This window comes from Parasteatoda tepidariorum, chromosome 10 (assembly GCF_043381705.1).
Source record: "Parasteatoda tepidariorum isolate YZ-2023 chromosome 10, CAS_Ptep_4.0, whole genome shotgun sequence".
NCBI classification, from domain to species: domain Eukaryota; kingdom Metazoa; phylum Arthropoda; class Arachnida; order Araneae; family Theridiidae; genus Parasteatoda; species Parasteatoda tepidariorum.
This window is the reverse complement of record NC_092213.1, coordinates 59,140,674-59,158,108: the sequence shown is the minus strand read 5'-3', so window position 1 is coordinate 59,158,108 and position 17,435 is coordinate 59,140,674. Positions and strand designations below refer to the sequence as shown.

Genomic DNA, 17,435 nt, shown 5'->3' with positions numbered 1-17,435 from the left:
TTTTATACTGTTCCAATTAAGAACGAGTTTTTAACAAATTTTTTATAAAGGAGTGAATAAAGATCTTCACGTGGATTTTGGTTAAAATCTATAAATTTCAGCAGATTAGGAGCTAAAAAAAAAGTAAAATATATAGTAGAAAATGTTTTGCTTTCGGAACTTTTAGCACTTTTGTTTCACTCCATTTGCTGCTAGTTGGAAATTCATTAAAAAAAAAAAGTTTTTCATCTGTGTGCTAAGTATAAGCATAGATGTTTTTATTCTATAATAAATAGTTTATCATTTTTCAAACACAACAGCATTTTTAGCAACGCTACAGAAATGTACCTCATGCAAAACGTATATAATTAGTTTGATTTAGATTATGAATAGTAGAGAAATTTTGATGGTTCGACTCGTACAAAATATTTAAAAAAAATTTCTAATATAATAGAACAAGTTAACATTATTTTAATGGCTTATAACACTTTCTATTTTAATAATGTTCCAATTAAGGACGAGTTTCTAATCTAGTTTTTATAAAGAAGTGAAAGATCTTCTCATGGATTTTGTTCAAAATCTATAAATTTCAGCAGATTGGAAGCTAAAAAATAAGAAAGTGAAATTTATCGTAGAAAATATTTTACTTTTGAGACTTTTGTTTCACTCTATTTACTAGTTGGGAACTCATTTGAATTGAAAGTATTTCTTATATCAATTAAGTGTATGTATAGATATATTTAGTTTAGATCATTTTTTTTAAAAAATAACAATATTTTTAACAACGCCTACAAAATGTACTCCATGCAAGCATATATTCTAAATTCAATTTAAGTCATGAATAGCAAGGGAAAACATGAATGGCTTATTGATTCATTTTTAATAAAATATTTTCGATTTTTGAACACAATAAAACAAGTTAACATTATTTGATAGCTTATAATACTTGCTGATAATACTTGCTTACATTACTTTTGTTTACTTAAATCATAAACTATACTTTATTCTATATTTTAGTTTATTCTTTTTACTAAAGAATTTTTAATAATCAACAAGCAGGATCAAATCTCCCAGCTTAAACCACTTTGACCAAAGGAAAATTAGAGAGATATTGAAACCTATACAGCACTAATTATATGTCTAAAGGAATGTTACAATCTATATTTGTACCTAAAGAAACATAAAATATTTTTTTAATGATTAAATACAACAAACCTGAATTGAAATTGTTAAATAAATTTAGTTTGAATCAATAAACTGAACTATTCTGTTGTTTACTAAATCAATGCTATAATTCGACATTTAATATGTTTCTTGATCTATTTCTTAATATTTTGAAAAGCTTTCTTTTTTATTTTCATTTCTTCTGTAACAAAAGTATATATAGAAAAATCCTTGATTCGATATGATGGGTCGAGCATTCCTTAAAAGCCATTTTGTAAGCAAATTTAAAAAGCACATTAAAAGAGAAATTAATAGTAAAGAATAAGTATGTTGTGTTTTCGTATATTAATCTAAAGTACACAAGGAATTAGTATTTTTTTATGTATGTTAATACAGGGAAAAAAAAACAGAGAGAGAATCAGGAAAGAAAAACTTCCAATAAATTTTTTTTTCTTTACGGGATCAAAATGAAATATATTTTGCTTGATACCAAGGCTTGATATGGTTGATACCAAGGTTATGTACAGGTGATACACGGAACCAACACGTGATTCTCATCGATTTACCCACTATCCCCCTATTTAACCAGGAACATAGGCTGACGAGGAATATTTTACTAAATAAAATGCATTCGCTTGAAATAAACTGATCGTTATCTCTCCAAAAAAAATATACCCGGCGAAAATGCACTGTATGAACTCAAAGAAAAAAATTTTCGACATAAATTTGAATGAAATTACCTTCAAGTACTCTTTTTTTTTAAAAAAAAAAATTTTTTTAACAGTAACACGTTTCGTGGATAATGTAGCATGTATAGGTCATATTTCAAGGCAGTCTTTTGAAATGTTCAGAAAATTTTTTTAAATTTGTTTAATTTTAACTAATTTGTATTCAGAATATAATATAGTAAATGTAATTGTTAAAAGACTTTTTTTTAGATCTAATCTTGACATTTGATCTCATTTTGACAGTACTTTTTCGATATTTTGCAATGCGTTTCAAAACTTTTCATATATTTTAAATTTTATAACTTTTTTTTAAGTGAAACAAAAATCTCTGACGGAGATATATTTTTTAGCTACTTTCTAATAAACTTCACAGCATTTTAAAGTATAATAAATATTTTATAAAGTTTTCATAAAGTATTATTTAAAGTTTATTTAAATTAAAGTTTACTTTATAAAGTATTATAAATATTTTATAGTATTGTGAGGATAGTAACTACAGACCATGTCAAGCGTCATCTATGAAAAGGTACCCCGACATAGAGTCGAGTTAACATATCTTATATACTAGTGAATTGTAGTTGTAATTTTGCAGTGTTAGATACGCTACAGTACTCCCCCACTAGAATTATAACTGTGATAGAATTCGATGAACGAATACCACTAGTTGATTCATTGCTGTTTTGTGAGAACCCAGGAGAGCTGTATTAAGATCACCGTTCGTTTGACTGCTGATTGTGAGAGCTGTATTAAGTTCACGATCGCCCATATGTTGCCTTTAGCAGTCGAGTGAGTGTCGGCCGACGTTGTGTTTAATCGAGACTGAGTAGCAACAGCGCGAGGAGTTGGATAACGTCGAAGTCACAAGTAACAAGTCAACTGTTCAATGTGGATAATCCATCGAAGTAGGCGTGTTCAGATCGTAGTGGGCGTTACTTTCAAGGTAGGCGTGTTCACATCACGTCCGAAGGTCAAAAATGTGGAGAGAGTAGATACAGACCATGTCAAGCGTCATCTATGAAAAGGTACCCCGTCATACATTCGAGTTAACATGTGTTATATACTAGTGAATTGTAGTTGTAATTTTGTAGTGGTAGATACGCTACAGTATTAAATATTCTCAAAATTGAGCTAAAATATGTTAAAATGGCTCCAAAATAAATAATAGTCAAGTTTGAAAACCCCTGTTTTTAAAATTAAAACAGCATATGCCAATTTTTCAGCAAAATTAATATCCTCAACACTGATGTAGTAGTAGTCGTTCATTTACGTCACACTAGAGCTGCACAATGGGCTATTCGCGACGGTCTGGGAAACTTCCCTGAGAATGATCCGAAGACATGCCATCACAATTTTGATCCTCTGCAGAGGGAATGGCACCCCTGCTTCGGTATCCTGACGACCTGGACGCGAAGTCAAGCACTTTACGGTAGAGCAGTTTAACGAGGACCAATGCCGCACACCCTTGGTCCCTAAGAAGACTGATCCAAGTGGTCACCCATCAGCACACTGACCGCAGCCAGTGATCCTTGACTTCTGTGTTCTGTTGGGAACCGCGTTTTAACGATCAGTCCACTGTGGGACCTGATGTAGTGGGAGAAATGTGTGCTCATTGTCTGCCAGCAGAATTTGAACCAAGGACTTCCGGACTCGTAGTAGGATGCTCTAACCACTATACATCCTTGTTCAGGGAGAATTATGAAGCTTTATATAGTGGTCAAATAAATGACACATCATGACATGTCTTTCATTCGCTTGAAAGTTTTTAAGATATGAGAAAAGTGAAATTAAAATTTCAGCTATTAAGTAAAATATAGTTTTAATAATATTAAGACTATATTTTCCGAATTGCAACCCTTTGTACCATTGAAATTAGAAATTAGGTTGAATTGATGTGTTACTGACGCGTATAAAACTTTTTAACATACCCGGGATTGGTATGCAATTACGATGATTAGAAGCATCCTACTACGAGCCAACGAACTCGCACATTTCTCCTTCAATTTCACTTTTGAGACTATGCATTTTGCTCAAAAAAGAGTAAACGTTGTTTTAATTTTGAATGCACGGGGATTTCAAATTCAGCTATATTTGTTTCGAAGCTATTTTGCCACATTTTTACACAATTTTTGGAAACCCTTTTTTACACTGTTCTATTACGATCAACAGAACTTGGTGAGTTTTAATTGAGAGAAGATACGCAGTTCGAATAGATGAAAAGAAAATTACCCGAAACATATATACATAGCTTAAATATATATTCGCTTATAACAGATCAAAGAAAGGCTATCTGTTTGAAAATATTTTTACTACAAAATAAATTTACGTACCTGTATTGATGCATTCTTTTGTGACACATGTGTTGCGTAAATTATTATGAGTCCTGTAATATTCACCTTTAAAATGGAAATAAAAAATAAATTATTTAGCAATGGTGTAAATAAATGTAATTATAATCATAAGCTGAATTAAATATATAAAAATTATTCCATCTAATCTAAGCGCAAATTGTTCGTTTTAATGATTAGGAATAACTACACTTTCAAAACAAAAAGTGTGATACTTATACTTTTTTTTAAAATTATTCAATTTTCTAAAAGTTAATCCTAAAACAAACTTCGCGCACAGTCAGAAATATCGAAACGTGTTGAACTAATACGTCGCTCAAATTTGCTGAAATCTTGATATGGTTCTAAATTAAATCCTATTATCGTAATTCTTAATCTTGCTATGGTTCAACTGGAATGGTTTAATTTCAATTAAACATCTTATGAGTGTCAGAATTCGAATCAACCCAGGGACCAGTGGTATCCGAACTTGGTTCACCTCACTGGGAGACGAACGCTCTATCCTTTGAGCCACTGCGGCTCAAAATTTAACATTAAATATTTTTCAAGATAATTAGCAGTGTTTCTCCAGTTGGCATATTCATAGCTGTTAATGAAACTTATTCATAAAGTGGGGGTTCCGCTAAAAGTAGCTAGATCACTTAAGGTTCCATAGCTGAAAAAGATTGGGAATCGCTGCTCTAAAAGTAACAATTAATCCTTTTATTTTGAGAAAAATTTAATCAAGAAGGTGAACTGCTGCATTTGATAGAGATATTTACTGTAAACTTTACCACACTAGCAATAGTTCATTAAAGTTTTTGAAAAAATTTTCATTAATATTTGTTAAACATATGTTTAAGTAAATTTTTCTTTTATTTCTATGAATCAAATTTAATTTTTAAAAAGTCTTAGCAAAATAATATAATGATAGTTGCAAAACGCACTTTAAATTTCAACAGGCTTAAAAAAAATCAGAAACAGCGGAGAGTGAAGAAATAGACAAAGAATTGATAGAAATATTAAACTAGTTTCAGACATTGCATTTTTAAACGCATAATTTCCTTGACCCGAAAATTTACGAGGTGAGAAAAATTCTTTAAAAAAATGTAAAATTTCATTGAAACAAATGCTTTTTACTTGGAAAAATTAACAGAAATAATTAGGGCAGTTTTAAAAGAAAATAGTTACTGTGTATGATTGGAATGGAAAAGTATTTTCCCACCCTTTTTGAGTGTTTTATTTTCACTATTTAAATAAACACCAATTTTCTTTATTCTCACAAATCTTTTCATTTATTTATTTTTTACATAAACTAGTTTAATTTTGCAACTATAGATTTGAAGCCAAATCACAAAGGTTATCTAACATTATAAAAACTTCTCTAAATCAAACACCACTAAAAGAGCATAGTCATCAACATTCAAGTATAATTACATGTTTTTTGAACATGCTATAAAAATATTTAAGAACAGTATTTATACTTTCCTTATTACTATACATACTTCTGTAATAAGCTGCTAGTGTTATGCATAATCCAACTCCTCCCACAACTAAGAAGAACATAATCACCACAAGTCTTTTCTCGAGTGTTGTTTTCGGGTGACAGCCATTATCTGAATCACTAAATTGGAAGAAAAAAAAGTTCCAAAAGTAATCAGTTTTAAATTGGAAACGAAAGTAAAGGAGAGGAAAAATTCTTTAAGGAATAAATATATTATGTAAAGAAATATCAAAAGAATAATATATAAAAATATAAAAAGAATAATATAGTATAAAGAAATATAAAAAGAATAATATGTAAAGAAATAAATAATTCTTTAAAGCAGCAGTTCCCATTTTTATTTCCGACTACGAATGAAATTTTTTTCCATCATTTTATCTTAAATTAGATTTTATGTTCAATAGGTGAATTCACAGTCCTAAAAGTGAATCTATTCTAGCTAAAAATTTGTTTTTACTGTATAATGATATAAAAATGAAAAAAAAAAAAATGCTATAAAGGTTGAAAACGATTTTTAGAGAAACATATTTCTTTATTAAAGAATTCAGTTATTTTACTTTTATTTTAAAATAGCAATGTGAAACAATATTGCAGTTTTTTATGAATGTATGTCTTTTTTATAATGGTTGTCATTCGATTTTTTTAAATTTAATTTTTCTCTCTTGGGCCTTTTAATTTTAAATAATTTAATAAATGCAATCGAAATAATAAGTAAATAATGGATTATTTATCGTATTTAAATAAAATTACAGAGTTAAAAATTAAAAAAAAACTGCTTAAAAAAGTCATAATTCTGGGAACCCCTTTTACTATTCCACAGAACCCTAGGGTTTAGCAGAACACCATTTGAGAACTGTTACATTAAGGTGTAAAAAGTATGTTTTCAACTTTTATTTTTTAAGGGAATAGTGTACCTTTAAAATATTAAAAATTATTTATTTGAGTTTTTAATATTTTATATTGTGTACGGTCAGAAACCTAATTTTCTACATCATTTGCGCACAAGATGACATCTATGCCTGGTTTCACCAAAAAATATTATCAATTTTTGTGAGACATTACTTATTACACAAATTTAATTACACGTTATCATAATCTCTCTTGAGCAACAATTTATTTAGAAAAATTTTATTTTTAAAAAATTTGATTCCCAGTATTGTGTAGAGCTAATGTTACGTGAAAAATTTCGAAATTTATTGTATGAAATGCAAATTGAATTAAGAACATTTCGTGAAACTTTTTCTTTTATAAAATTTTATGAAAGTTTAAATTTTTATCAGTGTACTCATACATTTGTGAAAATATTATACGTAACTTTTATTCAAGATCTTACTCTTCTTTAATACAACTTAGCCTATCTTTTCCGCACGAAGAATCTGTTAATTTTTTTTTAGATTTTCTTATATATTTTCTAATCAAAAAGATAGAATGTAAGATGCAGTTATAATTTAAATAACAACAGTCAATTTTTATAACATAATTTATTTTTTGAGAAATAAATAATTTTTTTACGTAAATTAAGTTGAAATTTTTTTTTAAAAATTTAATGATTTTTTTGCAAAGTCGAATAATAATAAGTATGGGTGCAAATGAGTGTGTGATTTAATAAAAATAATATTTACAGTAAAAAAGTAAAAAGTTGCGATTTAATCGAATAATATTAAATGTTATGAATGAGAAGAGTTTTTCATTACGAAGTTAATTTTAATTANGAGTATGAGACAATTACAATAACTAATTGTTTGCATTGAAGTAATAAAATACCGATTTTTCTACATATGAATTATTTTTTATCTCTCACAGGACCTTCTATGGGCCGAAACGAATGTTGCCCCCTAAAATTATTCCTCATAAGGCATACATCCCACTAGTTTATTTCAAAATTGGCGAGTCACACTTCCCTAGTTTCCCTTGTTAGCCTATCTTTTCCGCACGAAGAATCTGTTAATTTTTTTTTTTAGATTTTCTTATATATTTTCTAATCAAAAAGATAGAATATAAGATGCAGTTATAATTTAAATAACAAAAGTCAATTTTTATAACATAATTTATTTTTTGAGAAATAAAGAATTTTTTTACGTAAATTAAGTTGAAAGATTTTTTTTTAAAATTTAATGATTTTTTTGCAAAGTCGAATAATAATAAGTATGGGTGCAAATGAGTGTGTGATTTAATAAAAATAATATTTACAGTAAAAAAGTAAAAAGTTGCGATTTAATCGAATAATATTAAATGTTATGAATGAGAAGAGTTTTTCATTACGAAGTTAATTTTAATTAGAATTAAGATCAGTTTTTACACTGTGTTGACGCGTCGAAACTATTATAAAATTATCTTTCTTTATCTCCCCTTTTTTCTAAGAAATTACGTAGTTAAACTTATATTTTCATACATAATAAAATTCCATCGATATTTTTTCATCGTATATTTCGTGAATTTTGAATCAAAGATTTGTTTATTTCATAGCAAATAAAATTATAGTCTGTAAGAAAAATTACAATATGAGAAAAAAAAAATCAAAATAATATTTTTAAAAACCATGTTTTTGTAGTGGAGAATAATAGTTAAAAACAAAAATTTGAAAAACGAAAAACGTAGGGCGCATGAAATATATAACAGTATGTGAACTCATGAGAATATGTGTATGTATATCTGTAATTGTATCTGAATGTGGATGTGGAATATGTTTGAGTATATTCATGTGTATGTGGTTGTGCATGTTATGTATTTCATGCACCCCACGTTTTTCGTTTTTCAAATTTTTGTTTTTTAATTATTATTCTCCACTACAAAAACGTGGTTTTTAGAAATATTATTTTTATTTTGTTTTTTTTTTGTACTCACTTCCAAAATCTCAATTTTTTCACTCACTGTACACAAAACTTTTCAACTGACATATGACACTAATTTGAAATAATCGAATCGACAACAAAAGACAATCGCGAAAATATTAATTTTTCTTTAATTTTATTTTACTTTGTATGTCTTTTTTTCTTCGTTTTCATGCATTGTCATCCACTTCTGAGTTATGTGCCAAATTTGAAGTCTGTAGCTAGTCTGGAAGTTAGTTTAAAATCGATTACAAAATTCCACCCGAACAGACATACACGAAGGCAAGTTGATATAAACGTAAAAAAAAAGTGCAATATTGAAAGTGTTAAAAAAAAAAGGTTATGATCTATAGCTTTAAATTTGAAACAAAGCTTTAAATTTTGAATTTGTGATCACCATATTTATTTCTATTTATTTTATATTCATTTATGTTTTGTTTTGTTTTTGCTGATTGCGTGTAATGTAAACAAACACATTTTTTTATTTTTTATAGTGGAATGAATTTGATTTCTTTCATTCAGATAACAGAGCAAATAAATCTCCATATTTCATTAACAGTTGGATTATCTTTTTTTTCTTTCTCTTATCTTCAAGGTTACCGAAGCCAACAAAATGGAAATAAGTATTAATATTGATTTAAATATTGATTGAATAAATATTGATTTTTTTAAACAAAAAAAGCGGATCTTATTATTATTTTTTCCAAAATATTAAAATGGCAAAAAATTATAAACAAACACTTTAGTAGTCATTCGTCTTATTATGCGTTTTTAGAGTACTTGAAAAAAGAAAATTAGCTAAAGAAAAATTTGACACATCGGGAACCACAATTTAATATTTAACTGAATGAATTGAAAATGACTAATAATTATTCACTGATTTTTACGTACCCTTCGATCTAAATCTGCACTTTTTTAAAAAATCAAAAAATAAGAATAAAAATATGGAAATTGGGAGCCAGTAAAATATCACTCTGCATATGAGTCATTTACCTAGTAACGCAGAATATTATATAGTCAAGTTTTTTCTTCTTTTTTTTTAAAAAAAAGTGGGGGAAAGAATATAATTGTAAAATAAATACAATGAAAATGCGTAGCATAATCAAACACTTTCAAAAATATCACATATTAAACCATAAAACCGGTACCTAGAATCCTAATATCACGTGAATATGCTGCAACCTGAAATAAGGTTTTAAATTGAACCATGTTTCCTTTTAGGTTGAATCAAGTGCAAGAAAAATTGATTTGCTCTATACTAGTGAGGTTTTCCATAGCATTTGTCTTAATGTTAACCATAACGACCTCATTTTCTATCCCTTAGCGATTTTAGGATCAGTTTTAAATATTCTTGCGCATGCGCTGTGAAACTCAAATAGTGATAGCGCTTAACTTACGAAAAACGATAAGGCTTTACAAACACTTTTTGTTCTTTACATTAAAAAACAATATAATTTTTGTGAGACATTAGTTAATATCAAAATTTGATCACAAGTAATTAATAATATCCCTTGGGGGTCCTTTGGTTCCAAGTTGCCGATTGATAAATATTTCGCTTAGGCATTTTTTTTTTAAAATTTAATCCCCAGGTTTTAAATTTTACTATAGCTCAAGATCTCGATTTTTAAATGCAGTTTTGATATTTGAGTTCTTTTTCAATAGTTCAATCAAACACTGACACAAAAAGTACAAATGGTATAAATTAATTATAAGATAAATGTGTATCATAATTGTCATAGAATTCATTCGAGTAATATTTTTGTTCACTTAAGTATAAATAATAGTCCAAATAATTTGCGTAAGATTTAAAACTGTTTTTAACCAATAGGACCTAATTTTCAATTAGATTTGACAGGACCAACCTGAGAAGGATCAACTTTTCATGAAAAATTGCTTTTGACGTCGCAACTTTAGTTTTAACTTTAAAAAAATTCGATAAAAAGAAATAAACAAATCACTTTTTATAACATTGTAAGTAGACACCTCTGAGGAATATTTATAAAAAAAATTATACAAACTTGTCGTGTAATCTTGTTTTTTCATTTGGGCACATATCCATTGTTGTTCTCATGTTGTTCATTATTAGATAATTAATACGCAACTGAACAGCTACGCCAACAAATTATCAAGTTTACTTTCTATTTCTATCCGATTCTCAAATTATAATCACTTTCCGAAATCGAATAAAAAAATAATAAATAAATTTCCTGATACAGGTGGTGGAATTTCTTGAGAGGCGGAGTTTGAGACGAACTAAAATCGGTACATAATAGTCCCAAGCCTTCGCGTTCTCCGTAAGTTGATAAATCTGTCAAACGCATCTGGTAAAAGATATGTTACAAGAAAATTAAGATTTCTATTAAAACGAGATAGGAGAATAAGAATCACATAAATTTATGAGTGAAAATGGCGATCTAATCTTCCCGACTCTTGAGGTTGTTCGGAGTCTTCTGATTCCGACTTCACAACCCTGGTTTTAACTCTTAAAAAATCGATAAAAAATAAAGTAAATAAAATACTTTTTATAGCTTTGCAAGTAATAAAGGTATAACATCTGAAAAATATGAATAAAAAAATTTTACTAACTTGTCGTGTTCTTTCAACTGTGCTCATATCCATTATTGTTCTCAAGTTGTAGTTGATAACACCGAACACAATTGAACATAGCATCAATTTTTGTGTTTCGATCCTATTCTCAAATTGTAATCACTTTTCGAAATCAAATTTAAAAAATAAACTCCATGAAGCAGGTGATGGAATTTCTAGAGAGGACTAGAGACAAACAAAAATCGAATGGATAAATTTCTTGAGACAAATTAAAATCGGTATATAATACGTAGTCCCTATCATTCGCTTTCTCTGTAAGCTCAAAATCCTGCGAAACACATCTAGTGAAAAAAAGTCAAAAGTAAAATGGGATTAGATTTCTATTTTAATTTATGAGTCAAAATGACTAGATTAAACGATTTAAATAATTTAGCCATTTGAATACCGTTTTCTCCTGTTCTGATATCTATAAAAAATGACTACATAAAATTTCAAATTAAGGTTAAATAAAAAAGAATCATTAAAATAATAGAATCGAATTAATCAGCTCAGTTGGTTTATTGGTATTCTGAAGATCCAGTTAATATAAAAAGTATCAGAAAGCTTTTCATCATTTCTAACTAAACGAAATTCTAATAATTCTATCAATTAAGATGATTTTTATTTGATGACATCAGAACTAAAGTTATTTTTAGCAGGAAATACTTAAGACGATAAAACTCGAACTCCTTTGGTCTACATTTCTCAACAAAATCTATGTTCTTTTTTTTTCCGAAACGGTTTCCCTGTACTTTTCCACCAAAAACTCGGCCTAAATCAATAACTCCACAAACAGTTCCAAAAATATCGTCTGCTTTTTTAATCGAACTCGTTGTACTGCCTTTCATTGTTGCTTAAGTTAGCCTTTGTTTTTGATTACTGATTGTTTTTGATGATTTTTACAGTATTGAATCAGTATTGCAACTACAGATTCACATCTTCCAATGAAGTAGATTTGAATCAAAACCATTCATATGAATAATGAAAAGTGACGTCTTCGTAGGTAGATCGTGGCATCTGTCGATTCAGAAGCGTTACGTCGCTTTTAAGTATTCAATTAAATGTGATTAAAATTAAGCTCACCGGGTAAAAAATTTATTTCTTTTGAAGAAGACATGAAGAACCGCTTACCACCACTTTTATAGTGTTTTTCTTAGCATAACTTGAGCTTGTTCACTAAAGTGATCAATAACAAGAACTAGCCTGCTTATTTTAACATTTTGTGTTATCAAGTGTTGTCTTTCAGTCAACATTTTCAAGACGAGTATGATGAAAATACCACTAATTTTTAAGAGGACAACAGAAAAGTTCTTCATGAAAGATATGTGTTTGGCTTTATGAGTATTCACAAACTATTACACATCAATTGGCCTGTAAAATATTCCTACTTCAACTCCAAGGGACATATTGAAACAGGGAATAAAAATCATCATCCCACAATTAGGTGGTTTTGAGCGGTCCTCAGCGAAGCTTATTGTGGATGAAACGTACTTGTATAACCTTGCAGATTCACTGTATAAATAAATGGAGGTGTTAAGTTAAACAAAAAAAAATAATAATAATAATAATCAAAAACGTTTTCATTCTATGTTCAATAACTATTGAGGTGAACGAAAGCAAGGAAGTGGTTAAAATCATCACAAATAAGTTTATCTAGTGGTAGTGTATAGCATCCACAATTCGCTAAGCGATGTTTTTAAGATTCATTCTCAAAACAACAGGATTTATATAAATTTAATATAAAATCTGCTCTTCTCCTCTTGAATAATCATTGGTTTACCCTTGAAAAAGTTTCTTTTGTTCTTATTTTAACAAATTGCGAGTTCAATTTGCGAATTCGATTTAAATTAATTTCATTAAGGTAAGGGTCAATCATTACGGGGAATCCAATAAAGGATAATCCATAATCACTGCCCTTAATATACATTTTTAGAATTCTTGTCAAAATGAAAGCTAAAACATTAAAGCCTGCTTGAATGCCGGAGTAAACAGAAGATATGAAAGGAATTATTAAAAACATTTCCAAGTTTCACCAGACAAACAGGACATAATAAGAAAATAAAAAGAATACCACCATATAAAAAGAGATACACTAAAATATATTAATATGCAATGCGATCTAAACGGGGCTGCGAAAGCAGTTTCGGGACTTGCCGAGCATTTCGAGCAGGATAATGGACTCCTACTTACATTATGAATGTCTTTAAAAGATTGTAAATAAACAATAACATTTTAGTAAGAATATTTCCCTAAAACAAAAGCAAATAAATAAAAATTATTAAAGCATGCCAAGTAATTTTATATTTTAAAAACATTAATCGTTTTGTTACTTCTAATCAATTTTACCTATTTTTTTAAAGTAGTAAAAAAAAAATCTAATGTAAACACATGACAAAATGAAGAAAATTACAAGAACGAATCCAATATAAAACTGTATTTAAAGATATGTAGTAACAATATAAATTTTTATTATGAACATGAAAAACTTTAACTAAAAAAATGACCATATAAAAGAAAAGGTCTAAAGACCGGCTTTAATTTGTATTTTTAGAATCCTTATTAAAAGGGAAGAAAAAAAAATTCACATTGGGTTTCTCTATATAATTTTAAGCGAAGGAAAAATAAAAAAACACGATGAAATCTAATAAATTACAGAAGCGGAAGGTGAGTGTAATAAAACATCAAAACAGTTTTAATTGGAAAAATCTTGAAGGTATTTTTAACTGTTTTTCTACTCCAGATTACTGCTCATTCTTGTTCTGTGGTTTCTCAGATTTTATTAGCTTTCATGCATTTTTTTCTCTTGATTAAATGATAATTTGCGCCACTAATATGTTTTCATTTCATTTTTCCTTTTTGTTTTCCTTTCGATAAGGATTCCAAAAACAAATATTAAGGGTAGTCCTTATGGAACACCCTGAAAATGAAATTCCTTGTAACTGTAACGTGATAATGAATATTCATCAAAAATTAATAATAAAAACCCACAAATTATAAAAATAAAATTTAAAATTGTAACAATGATAAACAAACATTAATACCATTAATAAACAAACATTTAAAACGTTTTTGTTAAATGTATATAAGATTTAAATTAAAAAATGGTTATCATTTTTTTGAGAAAAATATTATGTTTTTCTGTTTACAGTATTTTTTAAACAAACAAACAAATAGTGAATAATGAACTGAGTTAAAGACTTATTTTAAATAGCTAATGATATAGTACATGCTCAGTAAAATAATGAATAAATTAAGAATGAATTCTTTGAAACTCTGACATGCGTTTGATAATAAACACAAATTAATTAAATATTCAATTCCATAAAAAAATTAGAAAAATTTTCTAAAACAGTACTATATATTTAATTAATCCATAAAAAGTAGAATAAGTAACATCACTGTTTGATAAGTTTTTAATTAGTAATATAAAACAAAATCATTTTCACTCTTGTAATGAAATGACGTAATACTAAAACTATTAAGGAAAAAAAGAAACAGAAATAAGTTCAAAAATTCTATAAACAAATTAGAAATATATTTCACTATTATAAGAAATATTTAATCAGTTTATAATAAAGTAAAATAGTATCATCATAAAATAATAACTGTCTGATAATTTTTTAAATTAATGATATAAAATAAAAATAATAAGTATTTACACTGTCATACAGAAAGGATGCGTAGATAAAAACAAAACGTAACGTAAACTAAAGTAGATAAAAAAAAATAGTTTTAGCACAGTTTATGCTCATCTTTAAAAGTAAATCCAATAACATTCAATAGGACCTCATTGACCAATTCTAATCGTAGCTTTAGCACAGTTTATGTCTATGTTTACATGCAAATCCAATGATATTCAATAAGACCTCGTTTACCAATACTAAACGTGGATAATAAAAACCAAAATTAGCTTTAGCACAGTTTATGTCCATGCTTACTAACAAATCCAATAATGTTCAATAAGACTTCGTTGGCCAATACCGGTTTTTCCTTTTGAAATGCTTTCCATTCTTCAGTATTTTTTAAATGATCAAATTCTTTGCATACAAAATCAACAGATACTTTTTTTAATGTTGAATCGTACAAATCAGCAATGGCCAAAGTGGATAGCACATTATCATCAGACATAGCACATTGCAAGAACGTAAGACAGGCATTTTTTAAACTTGCCAATTGATACTGTTCAGCTGCTGACAAAAGATCACCAGCTGTCCGCGTACTATTCAACTTATCAATTTTGCCACAATAAATGAATTCCAACAAAATAGATAGCACATTGGGATCCATATCTTTAATGTGTATAACATTTTCTTCACTTTCTTTCATTCTGTGTTGGAACATAGCAGCAAATACTGGTGATCTAGATGACAGTATCACCTTATGAGCTTTGAACACTTCTTCACCACATTTTATATCTAAATCGGAAAAATACTGTTTCTCGTAAAGTTCACTTAAATCGTTTGTAAGTTCGCTTAGAATATTTTGACTGCTTTCACTAACGCCAGCTTCTAATGAATTATCGTTTGAGAACTTGAAATAGAAGAAGTTCTCTGGACTAACATACAAACTGAACTCACCGTTAAGGGTCATCCAAGAATATTCTTCAGCAGAATCAAATTTCACTTCTGAACTGATGGAATTGTTTCCCTTCTCGCAGACATGATTAAAGATCATATCTTTCATGTTCGGATGCTGTAGCGGACAAGATATGATTTTGATTTCCGCTAAAACCCGCCTAGGGAGGGCTTTGCATCTAAGAGTCATTTTAACTACATTTGAAAGGAAAGATATGTTTCGAAACGAACGGGATTTTTTGAGTTCTAACTTTTTTACTGGTTGAGCGCTCACAAACCAATCAACTCCTAAAATATTTTTAAATACTTTTTCTTTCGAATAAAAAATCTCGCCAACTGCAAAGCAGATGCGACTAGCATTAATTTTACAATCTTCCACCATTGTTAAATAATTTATGTTACAGATTTTATTCCTTTTAACTACAAGAAGAAATGCACAAACTATGAGTAATTCTTTACCGCAGTTGCAGAGTTCTATAACCCTGAAAAATTTCCTAAACTGAAACTTATAACTGACGTCATATAAATAGGTTTCATTCATTCTGTTTCTCATTTCGTAATTGTATTAATTCCGGAAGTCTTGAAATTAATTTATGCTGTTACATGCTCAAGAGACAGGAAGTTCTGTGTAAAAGATAACATTTTGAATACATATATAAAAAAAAGTTTTGATAGCTTTATAGGGCATCAGCAGCGAAATGAATAGGATGAATCATTTGATAAAATATTGAAAGCTATCGTATTACATTACAACAAAATATTAGCGTTTTATTTGAGCAGATGAAAGATATTATTTTGAGTTGAATCTACATTTTACGATGCAAAGGAGTTTTCTCTCTTCCTTTTTAATATTTAAGATTTGAACACAATAAAAAGAGAAACAAAAACGCAATATAAATAAAATTATAATACAAATTTAACTAAGTGAATCAACTTATTAACAACCGCAATCAAAGCAGGATATAAAACTAGTAGTTTACTGCGTCTTATAATTATCAATTCCATGACTTTACCGATCAGGGCCCGGGCCCTGAAACAGGGCTGGTCCCGAGCAATAGTTCCCATATACAGGCATTTGACACGAAAGACATTATTTTTAATGCTAAGAGAATTAGCAAGAGAGAATTTATGGCCAGATTTAACTGTTTCAACGTTGAGTTTTATACAGTTTGTAACAATAAATTTTAAGAAATATGTTACTTACGTTCTTAGTAATTTTCCCTGACTAAAATAAATAAAAATATTAAAAATGAAATCAACCTATTTAGGATAGGAAGGTCATATTATGTGATACTGATTTATCACAAACAAAAAAATTAAAATATAAAAAAGTGGTAATAAGTTCGTTAGTCAGTTTAGAAAGTAGTATTATGTTTTAAAATCATAAAAATTTTCTAAAATCATTCTAAAAGAATAAAAATTTGAGTTTTATATTCTTTCTTATAAAATTTTGGGGAGTTTCTCTACCAAAAATTAATAAAAAACAAAGAAGTTTCACCACCACTTCCATTATTTTTTTGTGGTTCACATAAACCTCAAAAAAGTAACTGTATCAATAGGTTACAATAAATATTTCAGATATTTTGTTGTGCGTGAACAAAAAGAGTCTTTAAAGACATTAGATAATTTACATGCATTGAGAAATTTTTAAATATATATATATATATGTATGTAGGTTTCAATGCCATGGTGTAATATCTCAGCCGATTGCATTATTCTTTATCATGTAATACTGAAAAGAAATC

General features: G+C 28.2%; 1 protein-coding gene across 1 annotated transcript in view; it reads right to left on the bottom strand.

Moving 5' to 3' along the window:
• LOC107443098 (endothelin-converting enzyme homolog) overlaps positions 1-10,722 on the bottom strand; it is a 37,437-nt gene extending 26,715 nt beyond the window's left edge. Inside the window, exons 1-3 of the mRNA XM_071186974.1 lie at positions 10,549-10,722; positions 5,701-5,819; positions 4,199-4,264 (exon numbers count right to left, since the gene is read on the bottom strand). Coding sequence (XP_071043075.1) covers positions 4,199-4,264; positions 5,701-5,819; positions 10,549-10,610 — 247 coding nt within the window. The 5' untranslated portion in view covers positions 10,611-10,722. The remainder of the gene's footprint in view (positions 1-4,198; positions 4,265-5,700; positions 5,820-10,548) is intronic.
• Between the last annotated feature and the right edge of the window lie 6,713 nt (positions 10,723-17,435).